The following is a 25,247-nucleotide window of genomic DNA, read 5'->3' on the forward strand; positions in this document are numbered from 1 at the left end:
ACTTAATAAATTCAGTTTAATTTGAGATATAGAGAGTAAAATTGTATAGTTTTCTTGTGTTTTGCTAATTAAGAAATTTAACCTATATGAAGCCATTGGGTTAAGTGCTTTTAAAATATTTTAAATATTTTATTATTTTGGATAAAAAGAAATCTTAAGTTTACAAATTCTTTTAGATTTTCAAATGATTGAGATGACTTTTAAATCTTTAATAAAAAAGTAACTATTTGGAATATCTGTGGATATATCTTCAAACATTAAATAAAATGTTTTCAGTTTTAAAAAATCCTCTAAATAATATGAAGGGCTATTTATTTTCTTCTTCATATAGTAATAGTGTGATATTTCCTACCAGCATGACCCTGATTAAAGAAATTCTCTATATCTTTCCCTTAATAAAAAATTTCAAGTCCTAGTTCCTCTTTTAGACCTTGTTCTTTTCTAGGAACAGAGAATACATTGAAAAACATAGGGAATGATGGAGACTGAGAGAAATCATGTAGATCTCATCTGTACTCCTCAAGTCTGTGTGTGTTTAGTTTTTATGAATATTGTTATGAAAGACGACAAAGCCACTGAGTGTTATAAAATAACTGTTCATTGATGGAAGCTAAATTGAGAAATTTTTTTGTGGAGGAAAGTATTACTGTCTTGTATTGTTATATCTGTTAATTTCCAATATTTTGGTTAGGTTGCAGATTATATTCCTCAACTAGCCAAGTTCAGTCCTGATTTATGGGGTGTATCTGTTTGTACAGTAGATGGACAGAGGTAAGTTTATTTCAAATGAATGAAAACCATCAGTCATTTGTAAAGTAAGTGAATTATAAAACATACAGCATTTTTTATGGATCTATGAAAGCCAAATTTGGGAAGTGCTCACATACAAGTATATACAGCTTGATGAATTTATAGCATGCATGTAATTTTACCCTAAATTCTGTTAAAACTGCAAGTCATTTTACCTTATTTTAGGTTTATTTTTTAAGATAATATTCCAATTAAAACCTTCCTTTCCATTTGTTAAATTTTGATCTCTTAAGTGCCTTATTCTGTTTGATCTTTTTATTTTTCCTAATTAGCTTTTTTTCTCTTTTTTGAGACAGGAAGAGGGAGAAATGAGAAATATCAACTCATAGTTGCAGTACTTTAGTTGTTCATTGATTGCTTCTCATATGTGCCTTGACTGGGCAAGGCTCAAGCTGAGCCAATGACCCCTTGCTCAAGCCAGCAACTCTGGGTTTTGAACCTGAGAGCTCAGCACCCCAGATCAGTGCTCTATCCATTGTGCCACCACCAGCCAGGCTTCCTAATTACCTTCTTTAAGTATTTATAGTAAAAAAAAAAAGTATGGTTTAGTTCATCATTCTTCAGATAAGGAATCTGAGGCCAATAGGTTGTTTGCTACTAGAAGAGGTGAACCTATCACTTAGGTCTGTTAATTTCAAATCCATTAACATCTAGTCATAATGATAGACCTTTATCTTCATCTGGGCCTGTAAAATGTACTAAACACTCATTGTGTATTGAATTAAATGTTGAATGCTCTGAAAGGACACATACATGAGAAGATGTGGCTTTATCCTTCAGGAGCACATTCCAGTAAATAGTGATGTTCCTAATAGTATTTGGAGGAAATGGTTTATCATGTAATGGAAATTTTTATATTTGGAGGAAATTATCAGGCAATGATTATTTTCTCTTAAACGTTCTTTGTGTGTTGTAGAGATGATTCTTTTAGTTTAGTTTTTTTTATAGAGATAATTTTAAAAGTTGACTTTGGACTAGAATATATGTATTTTTAAATTCAAAGTTAGTAGGAGGACAGGCTTTTGTCAGGTTTTAGAATGATGGTCAAGTTGAAGTTATAGTCTGAATTAGAAATTATTTAGAAATATGTTAGGAAAAATAATACACTTTTGTCATATATACGTGTGTATTTATCTTCCATAATATTAGAGAACCACAAGTGAGGTGGTTCTCTAATATCTCTTTACCCTCTGACATCTTTTTCTGTTAACCTGTTTGTCCAGGAGTTATTAGTAGTGCTTAGTTTCACCGTGAATGAGTTTCATTCTGAATGAATGAGTGGCTATAATATGTCGAGGTATTTATTGAGGGCATCTGAGATACTTTAGCCATTCAAAGAGCCAAAAAATTCTCTTCTTGTGAAGCTTACATTATAATGGAGTCAATGAGGATTTTTCTGTATTCTTTACTTTATGTGCATTGCAATTTAGTAACATGAAACTAGCTTTTTGTTCTGTTGTTTATCTACATGGTGATAGTGATTACCATTAATGCCAGCAATCCTGGATGCCATTTAATATAATGAGGCTGGAATTTTAAGTAGCTATGGTTGACAAGGTGAGGCATTTATAGATAGGGTCTTGGAGAATGGTATTAAATCTAAATTATGCTCTGTTTAAAAATTAACCATGGCTTAGCCACGATTAAGGCTGTAATAAAATGGTGACTAATTTCTAAAGGGTTAGTTCATTTTATGATTAAAATACAGGTAGGAGTAAGGAGGAGGATATTTTCCTCTTGCCCAGAGGAAAATTTTACATTACCTGTCTAATTCTTAATTATTTTATTACCAGAATACTTTTAAGCTTTTGCTTTTATTTGCACTATTCCTCCTAAAATAAACATACTTATATTTCTTTTTTAATATCTAAGTAAACGTGGTTGAATTTATGGAGATACATTTGTAAATTAGAAATAACATGTAAAATAACAATTCCAGTAATTCAGTTACTTTTTTTCCAGTTTATCTTAATTATTGTTAATCTGTTTTTAAATAGGCATTCTATTGGAGATACCAAAGTTCCATTTTGTCTTCAGTCTTGTGTAAAACCTTTGAAATATGCCATTGCTGTTAATGACCTTGGAACAGAGTATGTGCATCGATATGTTGGTAAAGAGCCAAGTGGATTAAGATTCAACAAACTATTTTTAAATGAAGATGGTAAGAATTATACAAAAGTTGGTCGGAAAAAGAAATATCTTTCATATATAAGTCTAAGTTATTTCATTTTTTGAAGAAAATTAAAAGCATTAATACTTTCATTTTTCACAGAATTCTGTGAAACTTACAGAAATTGTTTAATCACCTACATTTTAAAAAGGTTAGGCATCTCATACCACTGGAAAATGAGATAAGGAAAAGATGAGGGCAGGAAAGAAGATTTTTTGCTTTAAAAAAACTTATAGGGCAATATCTTATAGTCACTTACTACAGTGTCTGGGATTTGCTTTAAGATAATTCAGTAAAGTGTGGCTGGGAGTTCTGTGTGTGATTATTAATATATGTTGGTAATTATTGAAGCTAAAGGTTAGGAACATGGGTGTTTATATTCTTTGTTTTTGCCTTTTTTTTTGTTTTGTTTTGTATTTTTCTGAAGCTGGAAACAGGGAGGCAGTCAGACACTCCCGCATGCACCCGACCAGGATCCACCCGGCACGCCCACCAGGAGGCGATGCTCTGCCCATCTGGGGCTTTGCTCTGCTGCAATCAGAGCCATTCTAGCACCTGAGGCAGAGGCCACAGAGCCATCCTCAGCGCCCGGGCCAACTTTGCTCCAATGGAGCCTCGGCTGCGGGAAGGGAAGAGAGAGACAGAGAGGAAGGAGAGGGGGAGGGGTGGAGAAGCAGATGGGCACTTCTCCTGTGTGCCCTGGCCGGGAATCGAACCCGGGACTTCCGCACGCCAGGCCGATGCTCTACCACTGAGCTAATTGTATATATTGAAAACTTCCATAATAATAAATTTTTAATGGTAGCCCTTGTTGAGATAGTTGTTTTTTGTTTTTTTTTTTGCTGTTACATAATGTTAAATATTTGAAAGAAACGTTAAATAGTTGGACAACTAGCAAGCCTTATTACTTTCCAGGGATCCAAAAGAAAAGGAGAGGACAAAGGTAGTTGGTATTTTTGATCTGATAGTAGTTGTTGTTTCAAATCTACATATTAACCTATGGATTTGTTTCTGTTGTTTCATCTTTCAGGCATATGCTAGGTTTCCAATTGTGTGATAAGTTAAGATAGAATTGGAAGAAAGCAAGAGTGAAGGAATTCAGTAGTTGCAATAATGGTTTGGAGAAATATACTTTTGTATTTTCCTGCTGGATAAAAAATGAAATGTGATATATAGTCAGTTTTACTTTTTTAGTGAAGTTATAAGGTTTTTTCTATTTATATATTTTTGAGCAATTACATTTTAATCTTCTATCATAATCTTTCTGTCCTGATGCTACATTTGACTTTATGGAGATTACCATAAACTAGCAACTTCAGTAAGGACATTACATGCAGAAATACTTTTATTAAATTCACTGACATCAGTATTTAATATGGAAAGGATAATTTTTTTTTCTAACAGGATTTAAATATTTTACAAATAAATGAATATTTTCCTACATAAGGTTAAATAGAATGGGGAATAATCTATGTGGTTCTGGTGAATTGATTGATTTTGAGAAAGGTATTTAAAGAATACAAATAAAGAAATATAAGAATTTATATTTAAAGGAGTATTTTAGAAACATAAATAAAATGGGTTTTGCGGTAAATGAACTTAAAATTATAAATAATACATTTTTAACCATGTACATTTATGATTTTTAGAAATTATGATTTATTGATACAGTGTTGTTATGAAAAAATTCATGATTAGAACTCAGGAATATAGTACTGGTTTATTATAATATATGAAATAGAAAATTTAACAAGAGGTTTTACCTTTTCCAGACCTGAGCCAATAGCAGGAATCTTGAAGCAGTGTAAAAATGAAGGCCTCACTATACCATGCCTTTCTGAGTTCTGCATAGGTTCTGTGCTCTAGAGCAGGGGTCTCAAACTCGCGGCCCGCGGGCCGCATGCAGCACACCGAACAATTTTGTGCGGCCCGCAGACTAATCCATGAAGTTCAAAATATTTTGGATAAAATTAAGTAAGCCTAGGGGCCTACTTGTATTTTTCATTTCTCTAGCATCCTAGCTAGATATTAGCTTAGTTAACAGCAGTTTCTGGTCGTTTTGTGACACTGAGTAAACTGTATGTACGATTGTGCTTGTTGTACTGATTTTTTTTTGTTTTCAACTGCAGTGAGAAAAGTGTTGCGTAACAGTTGCCTTTTGTAGATCTAGTGCGGCCCGCCAAATGGCTGTGATCTTGCTCTGTGGCCCACATGCTGAGTTGAGTTTGAGACCCCTGCTCTAGAGTCTGGTTTTAGACTAGCTCCAGCAGAAAACAATTTATAGGTCTTTTCCATATTTAAAATTTCAAGAGTAGATTTATGCTGAAACTATATACTTTGTGTATGTGCATATATGACTTACATTATAAAATTTTATAAAACGTATTCTAGCTTTATAAAATAGTGATGTTGAGATTAATATGAATATAATGAATAGGTAAAGAAATTATAATACGAACTCTTTTAATATCACAGGTTTACAATGCTTTACAGCATAAAAAGTTTTAGTCCTGTGGTGGATAGATGCCTGATATTTTCTATTATTATAAATGAGAAAATAAAGTTACTTGATGGTGGTTTCAATTTTGGAAACCACCATCTCTTAGAAAAGTCTTTTTCTACTTTGTAGTAGGAGTTAGGTTAAAAATCAACAAATATTTTTATAGACTTCTTCCTGTATTGTTAACAGCTATGGACAGTATACAGACCTTGAATCTTAGAGTAACTTATCTAGCTAATACTAAAGGTTATAGAATATAATTAAAAACATCTTATACATGGAAAAAGAAGACAAACTCAAGCATTGCATACTGATAATTATAAGTGTATAATTGACAGAAGCCAAAATGTATGTTTATATGTAATTTATATGTGTAGCAGATTCAAGAAAGCAATTGAATTAATTTACATAAGGCAGATAGGACTGAATTTTATAGAAATAATGAAATTTGGGAGGTTATGTAAGTGGGCACTGCAGGTTAAACCAAATAGAGAATATACTTTAATTTTTATATGGCCCTGTAAAATTCTAGTATAATACCTAAAATACCTAAGATATAAATATGCATATTTAATTGAACATTAATACTTTAAAATTCTTTAGTATATGCATTAGCTTATAGACATTATGTAGACATAGCCTCTGCTATGAACTACATCTTTTTAAGGTTCATGTTCTTAGCGGTTTGCAAAGTTTCTATAGTATAATATGAAAGAACTATGCCCATTATTGCCTTGGAGCAAGAACAAATCTATGTGAAATTAATTAGTTTTGTGCAGTCTAGTTAAAAATATGCCCACCAGTTTTAATTGTCACCTGTGTCCATTTTGTCATTGTACCAAGCTAATATTTATCATTAAATAGTAGCATTTGTTAATTAGCTTGTGTTATTACTGCTGTCACAAATATTTTTAATTGCAAATTCTAAATTAAACCCTTTTAATTCTCCCCTTTTACTTATGGCAGAGCAGGAAATGAGTAGATTTTACAGTGATAGCTTTTAATCTGAGGTTTTATACCGTAGTAAATGTTAGTATTATGTTTATAAAGTCTCTGGTGTATTTCCAAGCATTCAGATGTCTGGCTTTTGAGCCAAAGGCAAAGTATGCAGTTGCTTACTTCGGAAAATTGATCTAACATGCCATGAAATATTTTAGTGTTCTTTGAAAGATCTTGAATGTAGCTTATATAGTATTTCTGAATATTTATGACTTAGAAAATGTTAAATGCCCACATTTATGCGGTACCATTTGGCATATACACATTGGCTACCTCATAGGGCCATAGAACAGTGATTTTCAATGTTTTTCATCTCATGGCTCACATAAACTAATTACTAAAATTCTGCAACACAACAATAAAATATATGTTTTGCTGATCTGACAAAATATAGATATAATTTTTATTCATTTATACCAGACAGCTATTGTTGTGTTGGCTGTTGTCATTTTTTTTAAGTTTGACAATTTAAGGGGAAAAAAGTCAGTGCTCCTGATTAAACACTCAGGTATTGCATGTTTTAAAAATTCTTCAGGCCCTGGCCAGATAGCTTAGTCAGTTAAGTATTGTCTTGAAGTGCAATGTTGCCAGTTTGATCCCTGATCAGGGCACATATAGGAACAGCTCAATGTTCCTCTCTCTGTCTCTCTCTCTCTCTCTCTGAAATCAATTAAAAATAAAAAATTCTTCAGCACTCCAGTGTGCTACAATTATAAGTATAAACTAATTTGGCACAGCTGGATTTCCATATCCTGATTTCTATCTGCGTGTGGTTTTTCTTTCCAGTGGATAAAATGAAGAATGTTTGTTTCTTGGCTCCATCTTCTGTGTACTATTTTCCTATGACAGTAATTGTTCTCATTGCATGTGATCGCAGAGAAAATGAACTTTTCTTGGTATAATTTAGAATAGGAGAAATCTTGATTGTAATACTCAGATATTATACTAAGTATTTTAACTTTTGGAACTAGTTATTATCATGGCTAACCCAAAATGTAGTGTTTATTTATTTATTGATTGATTTTTAGAGGGGTGGGGGAAGAAGCAGGAAGCATCAACTTATAGTTGTTGCTTCCTGTATGTGCCTTGACCAGGCAAACTCAGGGTTTCGAACCGGCAACCTCAGTGTTCCAGGTCGACACTTTATTCACTGTGTTACCACTGGTCAGGCAGCAAAATGCACAGTGTTTAAAGCATTGCTATTAAGTCATATTTTTGATCTTCTATTGAGGGAAACTGGTAGACTGTCAGTTACCCAATTTTTTGTCTTTATTGATTTTTCAGTTAAAAAATTTTAACAGCTTTTTTGAGATATACGTACTGATATTCCCATACCATATAATTAACCTGTTAAAGTGTAAAATTTAGTAACTTTTAGTATATTTATAGAGTTGTATAACCATCACCACAATCAATTTTTAGACTTTTTATTACCCCTCCCCCAAATCCTACACCCATTAGCAGTCAGTACCCAGTTTTCTTCTACCCCTGGCAAGCAATAATCTTTCTGTCTCTAGATATTCCTATTCTAGAAATTTCATATAAATGGAATCATATAATATTTGGCCTTTTAAAACTGGCATGTTTTACTTAGCATAGTGTTTTTAAGGTGCTTTCATGTTGTAGCATGTATCAATACTTAATTTTTTAAAATTGTTGAACAGTATTTCACTGTCTAGATAATAATACAGAGGTACCTTGACACATGAGTTTAATTCGTTTCATGGCCGAGCTTGTGACTCAATTTGCTTGTGTGTCAAATCGAATTTCCCCATTTAAATTAATGGGAATGCAGTTAATCTGTTCGGCCCCCAAAAACCACATGGAATTTTTTGTTTTATATGCTTTTAAATAAGAAAATGTACTTTATAAATAACAAGTACATTTATATATACATAATAAGAGAGAATGTAAAGAAATAAACTCATTTATGAAGTGTATTTACCTTCCAGGCCAGGCGAAGATGCTGGTGGAGGGGGGAGTAAGAAGATATTAGTATAACAATGGCCCTTCCCAAGCAGGAAGGTAATTAGCAATTTTACAGACAGCTACCCAGTGCCATTTTTAACAATAAAAGTGAACAAACTCAAAAAACACAAATCTTACAAACTTATTTGCCTAACATTCTACCCCTTTGGCTCACTTTGCAATTTATACCACAGGCATTCCTGTGTAAGGAATTAGGCACATTACACAAACAAATTACAGTAACAGCATAAGTCATACAAGTTCTACCAGACCTGCTCCCTCCTCCAGGGTCTCATATTGTCCAAAAGCCACATGTTCATCCAACAAGGGAGCTGGTGCCCCCTCTGGTCGTAGCCAAGAAGCAGTCCATGCACATGGGGCTTCAGGCCTCCCCCTCATTCCTGCCGTCCTGACAGCTCTTAAGATGCTGCCTCGAGGAGGAGCACATGGCAATGGCGGCCAACATTTCCACCTCTGCTCCAGAGAGCATGCTGTTATCCACCCCTATGTCCCATAATTGTAGGAAACCTACTAAAGGTTTAGTAGGTACTCCTTGCTGCTAGGCTTTTACCTTCTGGAGTCTTTGGACTGTAACTTCAGTCCCATTCTTCTCATCCTCAGAAGAGGAGCTGGAAATACTCCCACTGACTCAGAGCCACTCCACTGGCACAGCTCCAGCTTAGGCTCCTGCAGCTGCCGGCTCTCCACAACTTCCAGGGCAAACCAACTCACAAACCTGTAATTCCTTCTCCAGAGACTACTCCATTGCCAGGAGAAACTCACAAACCCAGGCAGCCTCCTTCTCCAGCACTGCTCCAGTTCCAGGGTCTGCATCTCTTTCTCCCGTGGCCATTCCAACTTCTGCTCCTTGGTTTGCAGGCCTCAGGCAGCAGCTCCTTACACAGAGTTCTCGGTTTCCTCTCTCAGGGCTCTAAAAATCAGCCAGCCCACGGTCTCCAAAAGGACAGCCATGGGGAACCATAACCACAACCATTCCTCTATCTGACCCCTCAAGGGTGGTGGCGGCTCCATACTGATCTGATTCAGATCCTGCCACAAACTATGCCAAATGTATGGCTAGTAGTTGTGACTGTCATGGCCATACACATGTAGGTTTCCATTAGATTCAGGCAGACGGTAAAGAAACAGTGGAGCCAAAAAATGGTGGGCCATTCCTTTATTCAAGACTCATACTGGCCAACGAGCAAATACACACAGGACCCTCAAAGCTACTGACACGTTCTCTGGTTCCACAACCAGGAGAATCTTCTCTGGTTTTTCCTAGAATCAAAGGCCTCCACTAGTCTCAGTCACCTCTGGTTTCCCATCTGCACACCTTCTTTCTTGTTGCACAAACTGGCTTCTCTTTCAGTACCCTGCCATCGTGGCTTCTTTCTCTTTCCCTGCCATCTTGGCTCCTCCTCCAGCACTCTGCATCCTCTCTGCTCTCACTCTGCCAGCATGGCTTCTTCTCTTCCTCCTCCCTCTCTCCTTTTTAAAATTTTTCTGGCTCCAAAACCTCTCCTCGGGCCAACATTAGCATAACAATGGCCCTTCCCAAGCAGGAAGGTAATCCGCAGTTTTCAATTAACTGCCCTGCTCTGAGGGCAAGCACACGTGGCTGCCCAGTGCCATTTTTAACAAAAGTGAGCAAACTCAAAAAACAAATTTTACAAACTCATTTGCCCAATACGTGATTCAAATATCCACTCATGACTTAAAGCAAAAAATCTCGTGACTGCTCGTCTCAAATTGCTTGTGATTTAAAGTGCTCGTGTGTAAAGGTACCACTGTACCATATTTTGTTTATTTGTCAGCTTACAAGATATTTGGGTCTTTGCTGCTGTGAACATTTATGTACAAGATTTTCTGTGCACCCATGTTTTTATTTCTCCTGGTTATATACCTGGGAGAATGATTTTTTGGGCTATATGGTAACTCTTTATTTAACAGTTGTAAAAACTGCCCGGCTGGTTTTTTTTTAGAGCTCGGAGTTGTTTAGCCTTAAGCTCATCTCACAGAAGTTGACTTGCTTAAAATTCAAGTAGACTAATAATTGTAGCAATAACTTAATTCTGCTAGATTTGTCAAGTTAGATAGGAACTTATTCCCAAAAAATCAATCACTTCCACATACAGATAAATTAGAAATTATTCTTTCAAATAAATGTTTTCAGAGCCTTAAGAGTTTTGTTTGGTGTTTTGTGCCATATTAAGAATGGAAATGTAATTGGTTGAGATATGAAATTTTATTTATTCCTAGAATTAGGAGAAGAGGTAGAATTTTGGATTTAAATATTATATAAGAAATATATCCTTTTTGTCAGGAAATCTAGAAAACATAGAGAATACAATTTAAATCCCCTGAAATTTTTTATTTTTCAGTCATTAGTTATTCAAATGGATTCTCAATCTCTTACTCTCCTTTTTCTCCTGGTATTCTTATGATGTGAATGTTGGTATGCTTAAAGTTGTCTCAGAGGTCTCTTAAACTATTCTCAAATTTAAAATTTCTTTTTTGTTGTGGTTATCTGATTAGGTGTTTTCTGCTACTTTGTCTTTCAAATTGCAGGTCCTGTTCTCTGCTTCATCTAATCTGTTGTTTCCTTCTAGTATATTCTTCATTTCAGTTATTCTCCATTTCTGACTGGTTCTTTTTTATGATTTCTGTGCCCCCCTTTTTTTTTTTTACAGGGACAGAGAGAGAGGGATAGATAGGGACAGACAGACAGGAACAGAGAGAGAGATGAGAAGCATCAATCATCAGTTTTTTGTTGTGACACCTTAGTTGTTCATTGATTGGTTTCTCATATGTGCCTTGACTGTGGGTCCTCAGCAGACCGAGTAACCCCTTGCTCGAGCTAGCAACCTTGGGTCCAAGCTGGTGAGCTTTTTGCTCAAGCCAGATAAGCCTGCACTCAAGCTGGCGACCTTGGGGTCTCGAACCTGGGTCCTCTGCATCCCAGTCCGATGCTCTATCCACTGTGCCATTGCCCGGTCAGGCTCTGTGTCCTTTTTTATAATGTTGAGGTTCTGAGTTCCTTGAGTATCCGTATAAGCATTGTTTTTGAATTCTGTAACTGGTGGTTTGCTTGCCTCCATTTCATTTAGTTTTTTTCTAGAGATTTCTTCTGTTCTTTCATTCGAGGCATGTTTCTTTGTCTCACCATATTATCTGCATCTCTGTGTCTCTTTTGTGTTAGATAGATCTATGTCTCCCAGTTTTGGTAGGGTTGCCTTATGTAGTAGGTGTGCTGTGGGGCCCAGTAGCACAGCCTTCCCAGTCAATCCAGCCAGGTGCTTCAGGTGCCCTCTTACCCCCAATGTAGGCTGTGTGCACCCTCCTGCTGTAATTGAGTCATGATTATTGTTGGCATGTGGGAGGGGTTGATTCCTCATGCTGATCAGCCAAGAGTTACAGCTCTGATTGTAGTGGAGTTGCTGCTATGCAGGGGCTGAACCCATGGAGTAGAACTTGCTTTAGTGGGGTTGTGGTAGTGGTTGAGTCTACTCTTGAGTGTGTTGCTTATGGAGGTGGTTGGGTAGTGCTCCTGTGTGGTCTGAAGCTGGTCACTGGGTCTGCTGGCTCTGGGCCCTCCTGAGAGGTATAGGCCTAGATAAGCCACCTCCTGTGTCCTACCCAGGCTATCTGGCATGAACTACAAAGTGATCTGCAGATGGCTGCTATTTGTGCTGGGCTTGGAGATACCCCAGAGGAGGCCAATCTTTGAAGGTAGTAGTACGGCTGCCACTAGTGCCAGGCCTGGGCCACTTGGCTAGAGGTATGTGGCATGTCAAAGACAGATGCTGCTGCTTTGGATTTTTGAACCTTTGAGAGAGTCCACAACATGAGCCAAGAGAGGTTGTTTGTATGGAAAAGCCACTGGAAGTATCTGGAGAGGGCCTACAGATTAGATGGGACAGGGTCTCAGGGAATCACCAAGGTGTGGTGAAGAGTGTTAGTCAAGTTGGAGACTTAGGTATGGCACCTGCCTGCGCTTGCAGTAGGAGAGCTCAGCAAAGGAATAATGGCATCTACCACCACTTCTGTCTGTGAGAAAGCTGCCCCTCTAGACCTTGCCTCAAAGTCAAACAGTTGCATTCCCTTCCATATGTCCCTGGCACCTTTCATAACTCCTTCAGTGCTGGCGTTCAGGAGGAGTGTCAGAGTAAGTCTGTGCACAGGACCTTGAAGAGGAATGCCTGGGACTCGAGCAGCCCTCCAACTTAGCTATAATCTCCACTGGTTTTCACAGACACAAGTTAAAGAGTTTCCTCTTCCTGGCATTGGAACCCTGGGCTGGAGAGCTTGGTGTGGAACTGGGACTTATGGGGGCCTCCAAAGCTGAGATATCCCTCCTGATTTTTAACCTCTGTATGTGGGTGTGGGACCAGCCCATTCTAAGTCACTGCCCCCCTGCCAGTCTCCGTGCGGCTTCTTCTGTATATCCTTAGTTATGGGACTTCTGTTCAGCTCTATTTCTGGTGGTTCTCAATAATGGTTGTACTGTAGTTTACGTTTAGTTTTGACGTGATTGTTGGAGGATGCCAGTACTGCCTTTACCTGCTCTGTCATCATGACCTGAATTCTCATTTAAACAGTTTGACTTGCTGACGTGTTGGTGCTATTGTTACTCCTAGTTTACATATGGAAAAATTGAGGCATGGTGAAGATCAGCTATTTGCCCATGGTCAAATAGCTAGTAAGTGACAAAATTAGGAAATTTTGAATGTGCTCTTACACTACTTATCATTACCTATCTGTACATGAGTCTTTGTTTGCCTATATAATTAGATAGTATAGCAGCTTGCTAGAGATATAGTACTTGTTTGATATGCAAATGACTTTAAATGCATTTCTCTATACTTCCTCCCATCCCCCAAAGAACTGTAACAATAGCTCACCTAAAGAAATAAATATATGTTCATGAGAAGAATCTATGCATCACAGAAAATGATATCAGGTATTTGAAATAATGCTGTTGCTTTTATATGTTACAGATAAGCCACATAATCCTATGGTAAATGCTGGAGCAATTGTTGTGACTTCATTAATAAAGGTAAAATGTTGACATTTCTTTTTAACCTAATAAATTTTTTAAATAACTAAGACATAAAGGTGAATTTTGGATTATTTATGTAGAATTGTAAAAACTTTTCTTTTGATGTTTAAAACAGCTAATCTTACGGTATAAGATTAGAATATTTACTTATATAAAAATAAATTATATAATTTCAAGTACAATATAAAAAAACAGATGACTCATTGTAAATTTCAACAGTTACTCTTAACCTGAAGATCTGGCAAAAATTCAAAAAGAAGTCTTTGCTGAACAACAGGCACAGAAATTTTTCTCCTTAAAGTTTTGATATATATTTTAAATTTCTCTTCCTTTTGGCTCTTTTAGAATGAACAGATGTAAACAGAGTTAAAAACATTTTACTGTTTGATATTTGTCATCAACATATGTAGGAACAAATGTTTTGGTACTTTGTGTTAAGACAAAGTACATTACCCTTGAATATTCTCAAGTCCTTTATACTTTCATGAACTTTAATTATGATTTTCATTTGGACTTGTTCTGTTTGTTTTACTTCAATCATATAATAATTAAAATAAATAAGACTTATTCCAATTATTAAGTTATATTCTTTTTCTTATGCTTTGGTTTGCAATGTATGTTTTTATTTTATTTTTTTGTCTGGTTTGTCTTAATAATTGGAAGCTCTAATGCTGTTTGAAATAAGTATTTGAAAATGATTCTGTTGTGTGATTCTCTTTAGATTTTAATTTCTAATTATAAATTTTATCTATATTTAGATAAATTTCATTTGTGTTTGGAACATTTATGTGCATTCTTCAGTAAATCTGTACCTATCTATTCCAAGCTTGTAAAAGAAATTCATGGCTCTGTAGTGCATTAATGAGGATGGGATGTCCTGGTTAGACAGAGAATGTTTGAATATAAATTATGCTCTTGGCCCAATGAATAAAAATTCATCTAGTTTGTGTACTAGAAATCCTCTTTCAACTCTCATGAATTTTATATGTTCATGAAAAAGGGCCTTTAGAGTAGAAGACTACTATGTTAATAATATATATGTTTAGCTGTTATTTTAGGGCAAATGCTTTGAAAATATCAGCCCACCTAATCCTTGTAAGTATAGTGAGGTAGATATTATAGCAAAGTATTATTTTTTAATGTAACTAGTTTTAATAAGCCATGGAAGTTTTCATTTTGTCCATTATAACATCTGTTATATTCATGACTGTTTTACATAAGAAAAGTTGTCAGTTTGAGATGAAAAGAAAGGAAAAGAAAGTGTTTGTTTATTATAGAAAATTATAATAATATATGCTAAGTACAGTCCTGCCTTCAGGTGGCTTACATTGTAGTGTGGAGTATACCCAAGTAAATTGTGCCTTACAATGAAATGCAATAAATATTGCAATGAGAGAAAAGTCTCATTATTAATAATTGTTAAATTTGAACAAGTAACAAATCAGAGATAAGCAAAGTACAGTACAAGGTATGTGATAATAATACTTAATGAGAAAACCACTAGAGTAGTTCTGAATTGTTTTGGATCATCCCAGAAAAAATGTTCACATGCCATGATTTTTATATAAATTTTTGGAAATTTACAGACTCTTTGAAGTTGAATCATGGATCCTAGTTTAAGAAATCTTACACTGAAGAAAGATTAACATGGCACAACAATAGTGTTCTCAAGAAAAGGCATAGATAAACGATTAATAGAAGGCTTCCTTAGCGCAGTTGGTTAAAACTATATTCTGTTTAATGATTTTGGGTTTAATGTACCACACTGAAATGCTGCATGTGTGAAATGCATGTCTGATCATATCACATCATCACTTCATTAGTTTCACTTACCATGTTCATTTACAAGCCACAAACCATACATTGAGCCATATTAATGTGAGCTCTTAGAGTTAAAAAAAACACATACACAAGTGTGGTTCAGTGTCCAACAGCGCACAAATTTAACTGAGTCATCTTGTATTTACAAATTTGATCAGTGATTTTAAATTTATATAAGTTTAAAATTTACTGGAAATTAGGCTTTGGGGTATGGTTATAGTTAAGGCCACTTTGAATTTTTATTTTGTTTTGTTTTCAGAAGATGATTTGCAAGGGTTTTTTGTTTGTTTTTTTGATTGTTTGGCTGGCTGGCTGGTTTTTTAAAATGATGTTTATCTAAATCTTGGAGGAGTAAGCCTGATAATACCTCTGTAAAACTGACTGCCCCAGTCTATGACACTTTCTTAGACCTTTAAAAAAGAAATTCAAAATTCTTATAATTAATTGTATGTGATCTCTGCAAGTTTAGGATCACATAATATTTATGAATTGGTAATTGAAATTGAGGTAACAGAACAATAGCTGTAAGAGGCCCAGCCCTCTTACTCTTTATATAGATATGGTGAGGAAACAGATTGGATATGTTCAAACAATAGCAGAATTGGACTTGAACTAAATCTCTTGATTTTTCTGTTTGCTGTTTTTCTTAATTACTTCTTTGTCTTTATCTAACACAGTTACATTATCCAAAAAGAAGAAATTTTATTTTCTGAATTTTAATTTATACAAAAGATATAAACTGATTGGCTTAAAAGTCACATCTGATTTTCAGTGGTGCATCTAGTCATTCTTAGAATAGGAGTCAGTGCTTACTGTCTGTAAGACCTAGGCCTCTATTCAAGGAGCTTGCTTTTGAGTACCCAGAGTTCAGCTGTTTTACCATGGCTACAAGATATGACTTCTCTTTTAGCTCTTTTAGTTAATGACATTAAGGCTATTTTTTTTCTTTCAATATTCAAGTCTTTATTATGGTGCTACTAAGATATTCTCTTCATGTTACTTCCCCTCCTACACACAAGAAAATAAGTAGAGTCTTTAGTAAGACTCTTTATTTCATAATTTTGTAGTATTGATATTTTTTCCTTGTAGGATTGGTGGTGGTCCTCAGGAAATGGGGGAAGAGGCAGAGCAAATGTTCAAAAGGATTAGCAGATTGTGGAAAAAAAGGATTTGGACAGAAGGAACCTGTTGCATAAATCTTAACTACTAAACTTATAGGAAATCGTCAATATTTAAAATTTTAAACAAAGCTATATAGGTAAATACCTTCATAAAAGAAATGTCATTTTGTACATAAAATGCACATAATTAAAAAAACATAAAGGTACTATGCTTCCTCTCTTTTTCTCTGTTGGTAGCTACTAAATTTAAAGAAATATTTTTTGATGCAGTTTGTTTTTAAATTTAAAGGAATATTTTTTTATGCAGTTTATTTTATTTGATGATAATGTTTTTGCTTGATTTAAAGGAAAGAGGGAATATAAATTTGAAAGGAACATAGTTATTCTGGATGAAATAATATCCTCATGTAATATTGTAATATTGTTCTTTCAAATGATAAAAATTTCACCTCGTTTCAGTTTAAATGTTAGGACTGGTGATAACTTAAGGTTTAGGGTTTGAAAATGAGAACATATTACGATTATTGCCATTCTCCTGCTTTTTTATTTTAAAAGTAAAGAGTACATTGTCTTCTTTATGTTGTTTAATTATAGTAGTAGTTTCCAGTTTTTGTCATTTGAAGAAGCTGAATTTTTAAAATCAGAAGTATTTTTTAATGTAAAAAATAAATTTTTCCCATTTTTTCTTATAAAACAATTTAGTCATGTTCCATGAAAATCAAGACAAATTCAGTTAATATGTATGTTATGTTTGGTTTGATCATGTTAGCAATAATCTATTAGACTTGTAAGCCACATTTCTAAGATGGTTTGTGGCTCTGGGGAGCAATGGATGACACCTCAGACTTGCTGACATTCATTATTTTATTTATCTTGTGTTTATATTAGTTGATGTAATTGAGATTTCTTTTAAATGAAATCAGATAATTTTTTTGCCAACAGAATTCACTTTCCTATTGCTTTATTTTAAAGTTAATCTATGAAAAAACTGGGTTCAGAACACTGTATTTTACCTGTACTATCTAGTATAATTCTCCAAGTATTTAGCTTTAAAGCATTTTCTGAGACAAGATTAAACTGGGAGTATTTTATAAAATTTTCAGTTATTTCTTTTTGCCTCTTTAGTCTTTGTCTCTTTGCTCTAAGCTTTGATTGTCAGTTGCCTTTTACATTGCCATACTTTATAAATGGAATCAAATGATTTACATACAAAAGAGTTGATAAATACAGTCATTTTTATATTAAATTTAACCCTTTTTACAGTAATATTCTCACCTGTTAAAATGAATAATACATGATTCAATTCAAGAGTATGTTGTAAAAGCAGATTGTAAAAACACACCAATAATATATTTTTTATTAGCCAGTGTTAAAACTCACTGTCTCTATCAAATTTTCATTCATAAAGTTTTTATTTAAAGGAAGGTAAATTTTTTAAATTTATAAGTATATTTATAGAAAAATGAATATTTATATACGACCCTTTTCAAACAGGCTATGTAGTTTCCTTTTTAAAAGTCACTTGGTCAATGGATTAGAAATTTTATTAAATATATTATGTCCAGTTTAGTTCGATAGCTAATAATGCTGCGCAGTGACTTAAAACTAATGATCATAATCCTGGTTGTAAGATTTTTTTTCCAGAAGAAAAGGGGGCATTGATAGTTTAGACCAGTGGTTCTCAAACTTTTTGAAGTCGGGCGCATTTAAAATCCTACAAATAATTGTAGGCACAGATTCCTGAGAAATATGTTATAATAATCAAGTCAAATATTAAAGAAAAAATACATAAAGTCCAAGCATGCTTTTATGGTAATTAAAATAAATTTATTCTGACAAAATTAAATTTATTCTGACATTTAAAAACATTGTTACATTTTTTGTTATGCTTTTTAGAATTCGTAAAAAAGGGGTTAAAAAATTAAAAAATGAAAAAAAAGTTATCTTTTTATATAATAGATACATTCTTAGTAAGCTTTAGTAAATTTGGCAGGTCTCAGTGCAAATGTGTTAAGTTTTTTCATTCTTGTGTTTATGAGAAACATGAGCCTGATGTGTCCTAGAACTTTCTTCAAGGTTTGGACATATATTTGAAAGGCAAACTCATTTCCTTGTCAGTACATTGAAGAATTCCTCTCTTTTTACTCTTAATTGTGTTAAGGGTAGAAAATCCTAATTCACATAAATAGGATGTTGAAAATTGTAGTAAAATGTTCAAAGCTTTTTTAGATATTGCCACATATTCTTCTTTTATAGAAATCCAAAAGGCTTCAAAGAGACAATTCCTTATGTTTAATCATCAATCCAAAACCCCCACCATACATATCCATATCATCTTAACTTTACACCATACAAAGGATAGAAGAAACTTGCCTCCAGTCTTTCCGGGGAACATGGGGGGTAGTGCAAACAATCCAGCACCACAGCTTAACAGCCTTTTGCAACCTAATTAAGCAAGTGAGGTGGGGGGTTGGGCAGACTGTCAGCTTACAGCCAATTCCCCACACCTCTGTTCCCCCAAAATCTAAACTCCAAAAACCCTGTCGACTTTTTGGTCCCCAACAGGCACATATTTCTCTGGAATACCATAGGGCGCACCTGGAAATCTAGGGCACACACTTTGAGAACCACTGGATTAAATTATCAATTTTCAAGTTTCAGTGTTCATATATGTGCTTTTAAAGTGAATCTACCTTTGGTCCAAGTTTCCTTATATTTTTCAAAAGAAAGGCATATTTTTCATGTGTCCCAGATTTTACTATGGTACACTGCTTCAGGTTCTAAAAACCTCTTTGGCCCCCCCAAAAGAGAACATTTTGAAATACTCCAGTCAGTGGTATTGAGGGTATGAATCAATGTACTGACTGGTAACAAGTTCTCTTGTACACCAGGTTGTTTCTAGTTATTTGGTTTCCGCAAAATGGAAAAAGGATTTAATGAAGTTGTTAGTTTTTAGTACAGCATTAAGCATAATATTTGAGGAGTATTGTGATTTTTATATGTAATGAGGAAGATGTGTAAAATACTGAATGACATTGCTATAATAAAACCTTTTTTATTTCCATGTATTCACCTATTGTCAGCAATATTTCTTAACTCGTACATCTGTAAAAATTTTAAATAGTAAGAGACTTAAACTCGTTCCAGTAATAGGAAATATCCACTGATACATTAACTAATTAAAAAATCAATTACTTTTTAAGGGGGAAATAGTCTCAAGGAACAATTTTGTAAATTAGCATTAGAAATTAATTAGTAAACAAACTTTTTTCCTTAAACATTCTATGAAAATTTTCAAGCATACACAAAATAAACAGAATAGTAGTATAACCAGCCCCATATACCTACCCACGTCTTTATTTTTCATCTCTATTTTTCTGTCCCTCCACACCACTAATGGATAATAATGATGGGTTTTTTATAGTTTGTATATTTGCTTTTTGTCTGGAGGGTATTTGGTTTATTTTGTATGCGTATTTTTTCTCTAACATCTTTGCAAAATAAACTTTACACAGTAACATTTTCAAAATTAAAATTACATGACATCTTCTAATGAAGATTAGATTCTGTATATCCCTGGGGTACATGAAATCTTTCCAAAAGATACAGGGGGCAAATACATTTATTGATTTAAATTAAATGCTGTTTCAAGGATAACAAACATTAATCAAGTACTTTTACATTTAAATAGGGAAGTTTTAGAGAGACTTTCTTGAGTCAACACTATCGTTCAAATGTTTTATTTTGCTTTCTTTTTTTCTTAATCTGCCTAGAACATTTCAAGTTGCTTACCCAAATTTTTTATGATAGACTGATAAATATCAGTTGTTTCTTTAAAATAGTATAGAAGCAAAAACTTTGATTGTACTTGAATTTAGTATGCTACAGAGTAGAACAAGAATGTGAGCATAGTTAAAAATTTAGACCTTTTTTAATGTTAAACATGACAGCTAAATGAAGAAAATTTGTATTAATTTTATAAGGCGCAGTTTAGGTTAGAGAATGGAAATTCGATATAACTTGTTTTACATTGATTAATTGTATAACTAGTAATTATTCATGTGACATCACAATGCAAATGCTGACATCCTTTTCCAAAAGAGTTGTTTTTTTTTTTTATCTTTTTATTTTTTTGTGCTTTTTCAAAGGTTGAAAAGGTTTTTGTGGCTTAAATGTTGTTACATATTTTACAGCATTAGGATCTATGGAATATTTTGACAACTGCAACAGTTCAATGAAGTTGGTAATTTCTTCTTTTAATTATTTTTCATTGAACAGCTTTGGAGTTACATTTCTACATTTTGAGTTCTGGTGTATTATAAGGAAAGAAAACTTAAAATATGTCAAAGGACACTTTAGAGAAAATGCGCAGTGATTACAATATGGCTGTAGCTAAACTATCTTTATCTTGGTTAAGCTTTGTTAACACCTAATTTTGACAAAGTAGTGTGGTGGTCTTTCCAGCTACTGGTTGTTATGTGACTGCACATCCTTTCTTTATTAAGTTGATTTGGTTTCACAGATTATCAGCCACATTCTAATCAACTTATAAAGTGGAGAATGAACTTGGCTTTATTCAAGTAACTAATGCTCTGATACAGGTTTTCCCTCATAAAAAATTTTTAAATGTAATGTTTTACATTTTTTGAGGGTAAAGTTAAGAATTTTCATTTTTAATACTATAGTTGTCAAATTATTTTAAATCTGTTTTAAAAATAGAGATGTATTGTTTCTCTTGGGTGCATATCACCAATTAATACGTTTGATTTCAGATCTACAACTTACTGCTTTGTAAACTTCGCTGAGGTAAAATGAAACCATTTGGCTACTTGAACTAGTCTACATTACATAGATTTTGCCTATTGATATTTGCAGTAGATAACCTGTCAGAAATAGAAGTGATGAAACAATACATCTTTCATATTCTGAATTGGCATAATGCTGAATATAAATGTAGCTAATTTTTTAGAAACTAGGGGGTTTTTTTAGTTTGTTTTCTTATATAACAAGCAAGATACTAAAAGTAGAGCTTTCTCTACACTAGTAAAATCTATCCAGAATGTCAATTTGGTAACATAACTCATTTTTCTAACCTTTAATATTAATTTAAGGTTCCTTTAAAAATATAAATAGAAATCATAATATATATATATATTTAATTTTTTTCTAAGGTTGAAACTTTAAGATTTTTTAAATATAAAATTAAATAACATTTTTTAGCAGATTATCTGTTGTCATGAATGATAAGGGTATTTGGAGTAACTTGTATTTAAAATTCTTACCTTTGGGTTGGGTAAAGTTATACTTAAAATAAACATTCCCTTTGTAATTCAGATCCATTCTCATCATGGGTATTAATGAAGAATATGTAAAGTTTATGTAAATATTAAGTTATTTTAGAAGTATTTTCTAGATTTAAAACTACTAATGCACAATATATTAATTATAATGATAGTTTGAAATTTTGATATATTCAGTTAAAACGTAACTGCATTGATACCTTTATTAATACTTTATGTCTCATTTCTTTGCAGCAAGGAGTGAATAATGCTGAAAAATTTGACTATGTAAGTGCACAATAGAATTTATGTTACATCCTTTTTTTTATTACTGATGTGAGAGAGAAAAAGGGGGAGAGAGTGAAAGAGGAAAATAATTTGTTGTTCCACTTCCTAGGCATTCACTGGTTGGTTGTGCCCTGACCAGGAATCGAACCATGCTACATTCTATACACACACACACACACACACACACACACACACACACATATATTTGTTTTTTGATACTGATACTTTTTAATTTTGGTTTATAGGTGATGCAGTTTTTGAATAAGATGGCTGGTAATGAATATGTTGGATTCAGTAATGCTACGTGAGTCTGCTTTATGACTTATAGTTTTATAATGGGTCATTCCTCTTTAAATTAATTTTTTAAATCTAGATTATAAACTTTTAAATACTGTTTTATTATGCCATATATATGTATAAAATTGTGTTTAGACTTAATCTATTTTCCTATGTTGGTTTTAGGTCTTCAGTGCATAAATAATTACTTAAAATGTGGTCATTAGAAGGAAATGAATGATTTCTAAATTACCCTGGGGGAAGATGGGAACACTTAAAATACTTTATGATAAATTTCTTGTGGATAATCATAGAATTAGAAGGGATCCCAAGTTTACCTGAAATTATTAGCACTCATATGTTTGTCTATAATACCTGTCTTATACCAAAATTTCTCTGTGCCTAACTAAATTGATTTTTACATCAGTTTTTTATTTTGAAATTTTCAAGTCTACAGGAAAGTTAAAAGAATGAGTATCTGGATATCTTTCACTTATTTTTCTGATTAATATTTTGTCTCACTTGCTTTTTCTTAACCTCTCTCTAGATAGTTAAAATTATGTGATTATTTCTACATAAATATATATGTAAATATATGTAAATATACATGTTTTTCTTGAACAGTTTGAAATTAAGTTGTGGATATCATGATACTTCACTCTTAAGTAAATCAGGATGTACATTCTCCTGCATACCTACAATACTATCAACACTCTTAAGAACATTAACATTAATTTTAAAATACAATATTAGTCAATATGTAAATGTACCCAAATGTCCTCTAAATTTCTTTCTTTTTTTTTCTTTTTTTTTTTTTTTTCAGAGACAGAGAGAGGGATAGACAGGAACAGAGAGATGAGAAGCACCAATCATTAGTTTTTCACTGTATTGTGCATTGCGACACCTTAGTTGTTCATTGATTGCTTTCTCATATGTGCCTTGACTGCGGGTCTTCAGCAGACCGAGTAACCTTACCTTGCTCGAGCCAGCGACCTTGGGTCCAAGCTGGTGAGCTTTGCTCAAACCAGATGAGCCCGCGCTCAAGCTGGCAACCTCCGGGTCTTGACTTGAGTCCTCAGCATTCCAGTTCGGCGCTCTATTCACTGCGCCACCGCCTGGTCAGGCCTCTAAATTTCTATTATGGCCTTTTTCCCCCATCCCTCAGGAACGAATCAAGGTCTCTTTAGTCTTTTAAAAATAAAACAGTTCCCTTACCATAGTCCTTGTTTTTAAATTTTTTACTAAATGGCTTTTTTTTTTAATTTTGCCAACCATTTGTTTTCTAGAGCAGGAATTAACTAACCTTTTCTGTGACAAACCAGGTAGTAAATATTTTAGACTTGTAGTCAGTCTTTGTTACAGCTACTCATTTATACTGTTTTAGTAGGAAAATAGCCATACACAATATGAGGCTGTGTTCCAAAAACCTTATTTATGAAAACAGGCAGCAGGCTGGATCTGGCCCAGGAACTGTAGTGGATATTCCATATTTTTTATAGGTCTGGTTGTTTCTTGTGATTATATAAAACTTAAAAAACACTTTTTGGTGTGAATACTAATTAAATGATTCTTTGTATGTTTCAGAGGGCAAAATTTTCAGGTTGCCTGCCTTAGCAACTTTTCTCAGCTTTAATATCCTTCCTGGGAAGTTTTTCATTAATCTTATCTTGCCCCGCTTTTGTGCTCATATTACCATATTTTATTAAAGTTAATTTACACCTGTCTTTGCCCCTCATCACCGTTAGACTCTGACCTCCTTAAGACCTGGATAGAGCGTCTTTCAATTCATTTCTGTATTCCTGTTACCTGTCCAATAATAGGCACCTGATACAGTGTTTGGTGAACTGACTATGTGGTAGACATTGATAATTGTTCAGTAGTTAGTCCTTAATCTATATACAGTGTTCAATTTTTAAAAAAAAAAGCATGGCAAGTTCACGTTTATTTCGAAGAGCTTTTCCATATCCAATATTGCTTTTTTGACTATGTAATGCTTAAGATGTATAGTTAGAAGGGGTTGTCCACCCATGATTAATGGGTGTCACCTACAGTTCTTTTTTAGCAGCCTTCTGGACACTTGTAGGTTGAGTTCTCAAATATATATCCAAATTTGTAGAATTTAATCTAAGTCGATACTTATCTCTTTCTTCCCCAACTGCTCTATACGTTCTCGGGTTCCTCATGTCAGTTGATATCACCATTCTTTCTGTAGACTTTGTTAGCTCTCTAGGCTTTGTAACAGACTTCATACTGTATCTCTTTTTTCCCATCAATTCTGAAGACTTGCCCAACCGCTTTCATGTTTGATTATACCTCTCTTTCATTTATATCCCAGGCATCCTGTAATTCTCATTACAGTAGTCATCTAACAGCATCACTCATCTTTTCTTTTTCCCCTTTCCCAAACTTTTAGAAGGTATTAACCTTCTAAGTAACTCATTTGAAAGCCTTTAAGCTTTCATTTTGTTGGCAATCAGGAGCGATTACATTTTTTAGCATTTATCAGTCTTGATAATTTTGTCCTAATCTCCTTTGTTAGTTTGATGTTTCTCCATTCTTCTTCATGAATCCCATTTTCAGAAACATCAGAATATTTGCTGTTCTTCAGTGAAATCCTATAATTTATACTTTTATAACTTTGTTCATGCTGCAGCCTGGGCTCCCACCTGAAATCTGTTAATCCAGTGAATGCTGTAAGACTTATTTCATGTGTCCCTCTCTCAGTGAAATTTCTGTGAATTCCCTTAGTTGAAATTGACTTTATTGTACTTTAGAGCAGTGGTCCCCAACCTTTTTTGGACCACGGACCGGTTTAATGTAAGAAAATATTTTCACGGACCGGCCTTTAGGGTGGGATGGAGAAATGTATCGCGTGACCGAGACAAGCGTCAAGAGTGAGTCTTAGATGGATGTAACAGAGGGAATCTGGTCATTTTTTTAAAATAAAACATCG

General features: G+C 33.9%; 1 protein-coding gene across 3 annotated transcripts in view; it reads left to right on the forward strand.

Annotated features, from left to right (window-relative positions):
* Positions 1-25,247, forward strand: part of GLS (glutaminase) — an 83,486-nt gene that overhangs the window by 18,703 nt on the left and 39,536 nt on the right. For all 3 annotated transcript variants that reach the window (XM_066346226.1, XM_066346228.1, XM_066346225.1), the window contains exons 5-9: positions 692-771; positions 2,808-2,971; positions 13,448-13,506; positions 21,986-22,018; positions 22,264-22,322. In XM_066346226.1, the coding sequence (XP_066202323.1) occupies positions 692-771; positions 2,808-2,971; positions 13,448-13,506; positions 21,986-22,018; positions 22,264-22,322 (395 nt within the window). The remainder of the gene's footprint in view (positions 1-691; positions 772-2,807; positions 2,972-13,447; positions 13,507-21,985; positions 22,019-22,263; positions 22,323-25,247) is intronic.

This window comes from Saccopteryx leptura, chromosome 7, assembly GCF_036850995.1.
Source record: "Saccopteryx leptura isolate mSacLep1 chromosome 7, mSacLep1_pri_phased_curated, whole genome shotgun sequence".
Taxonomy (NCBI): Eukaryota; Metazoa; Chordata; class Mammalia; order Chiroptera; family Emballonuridae; genus Saccopteryx; species Saccopteryx leptura.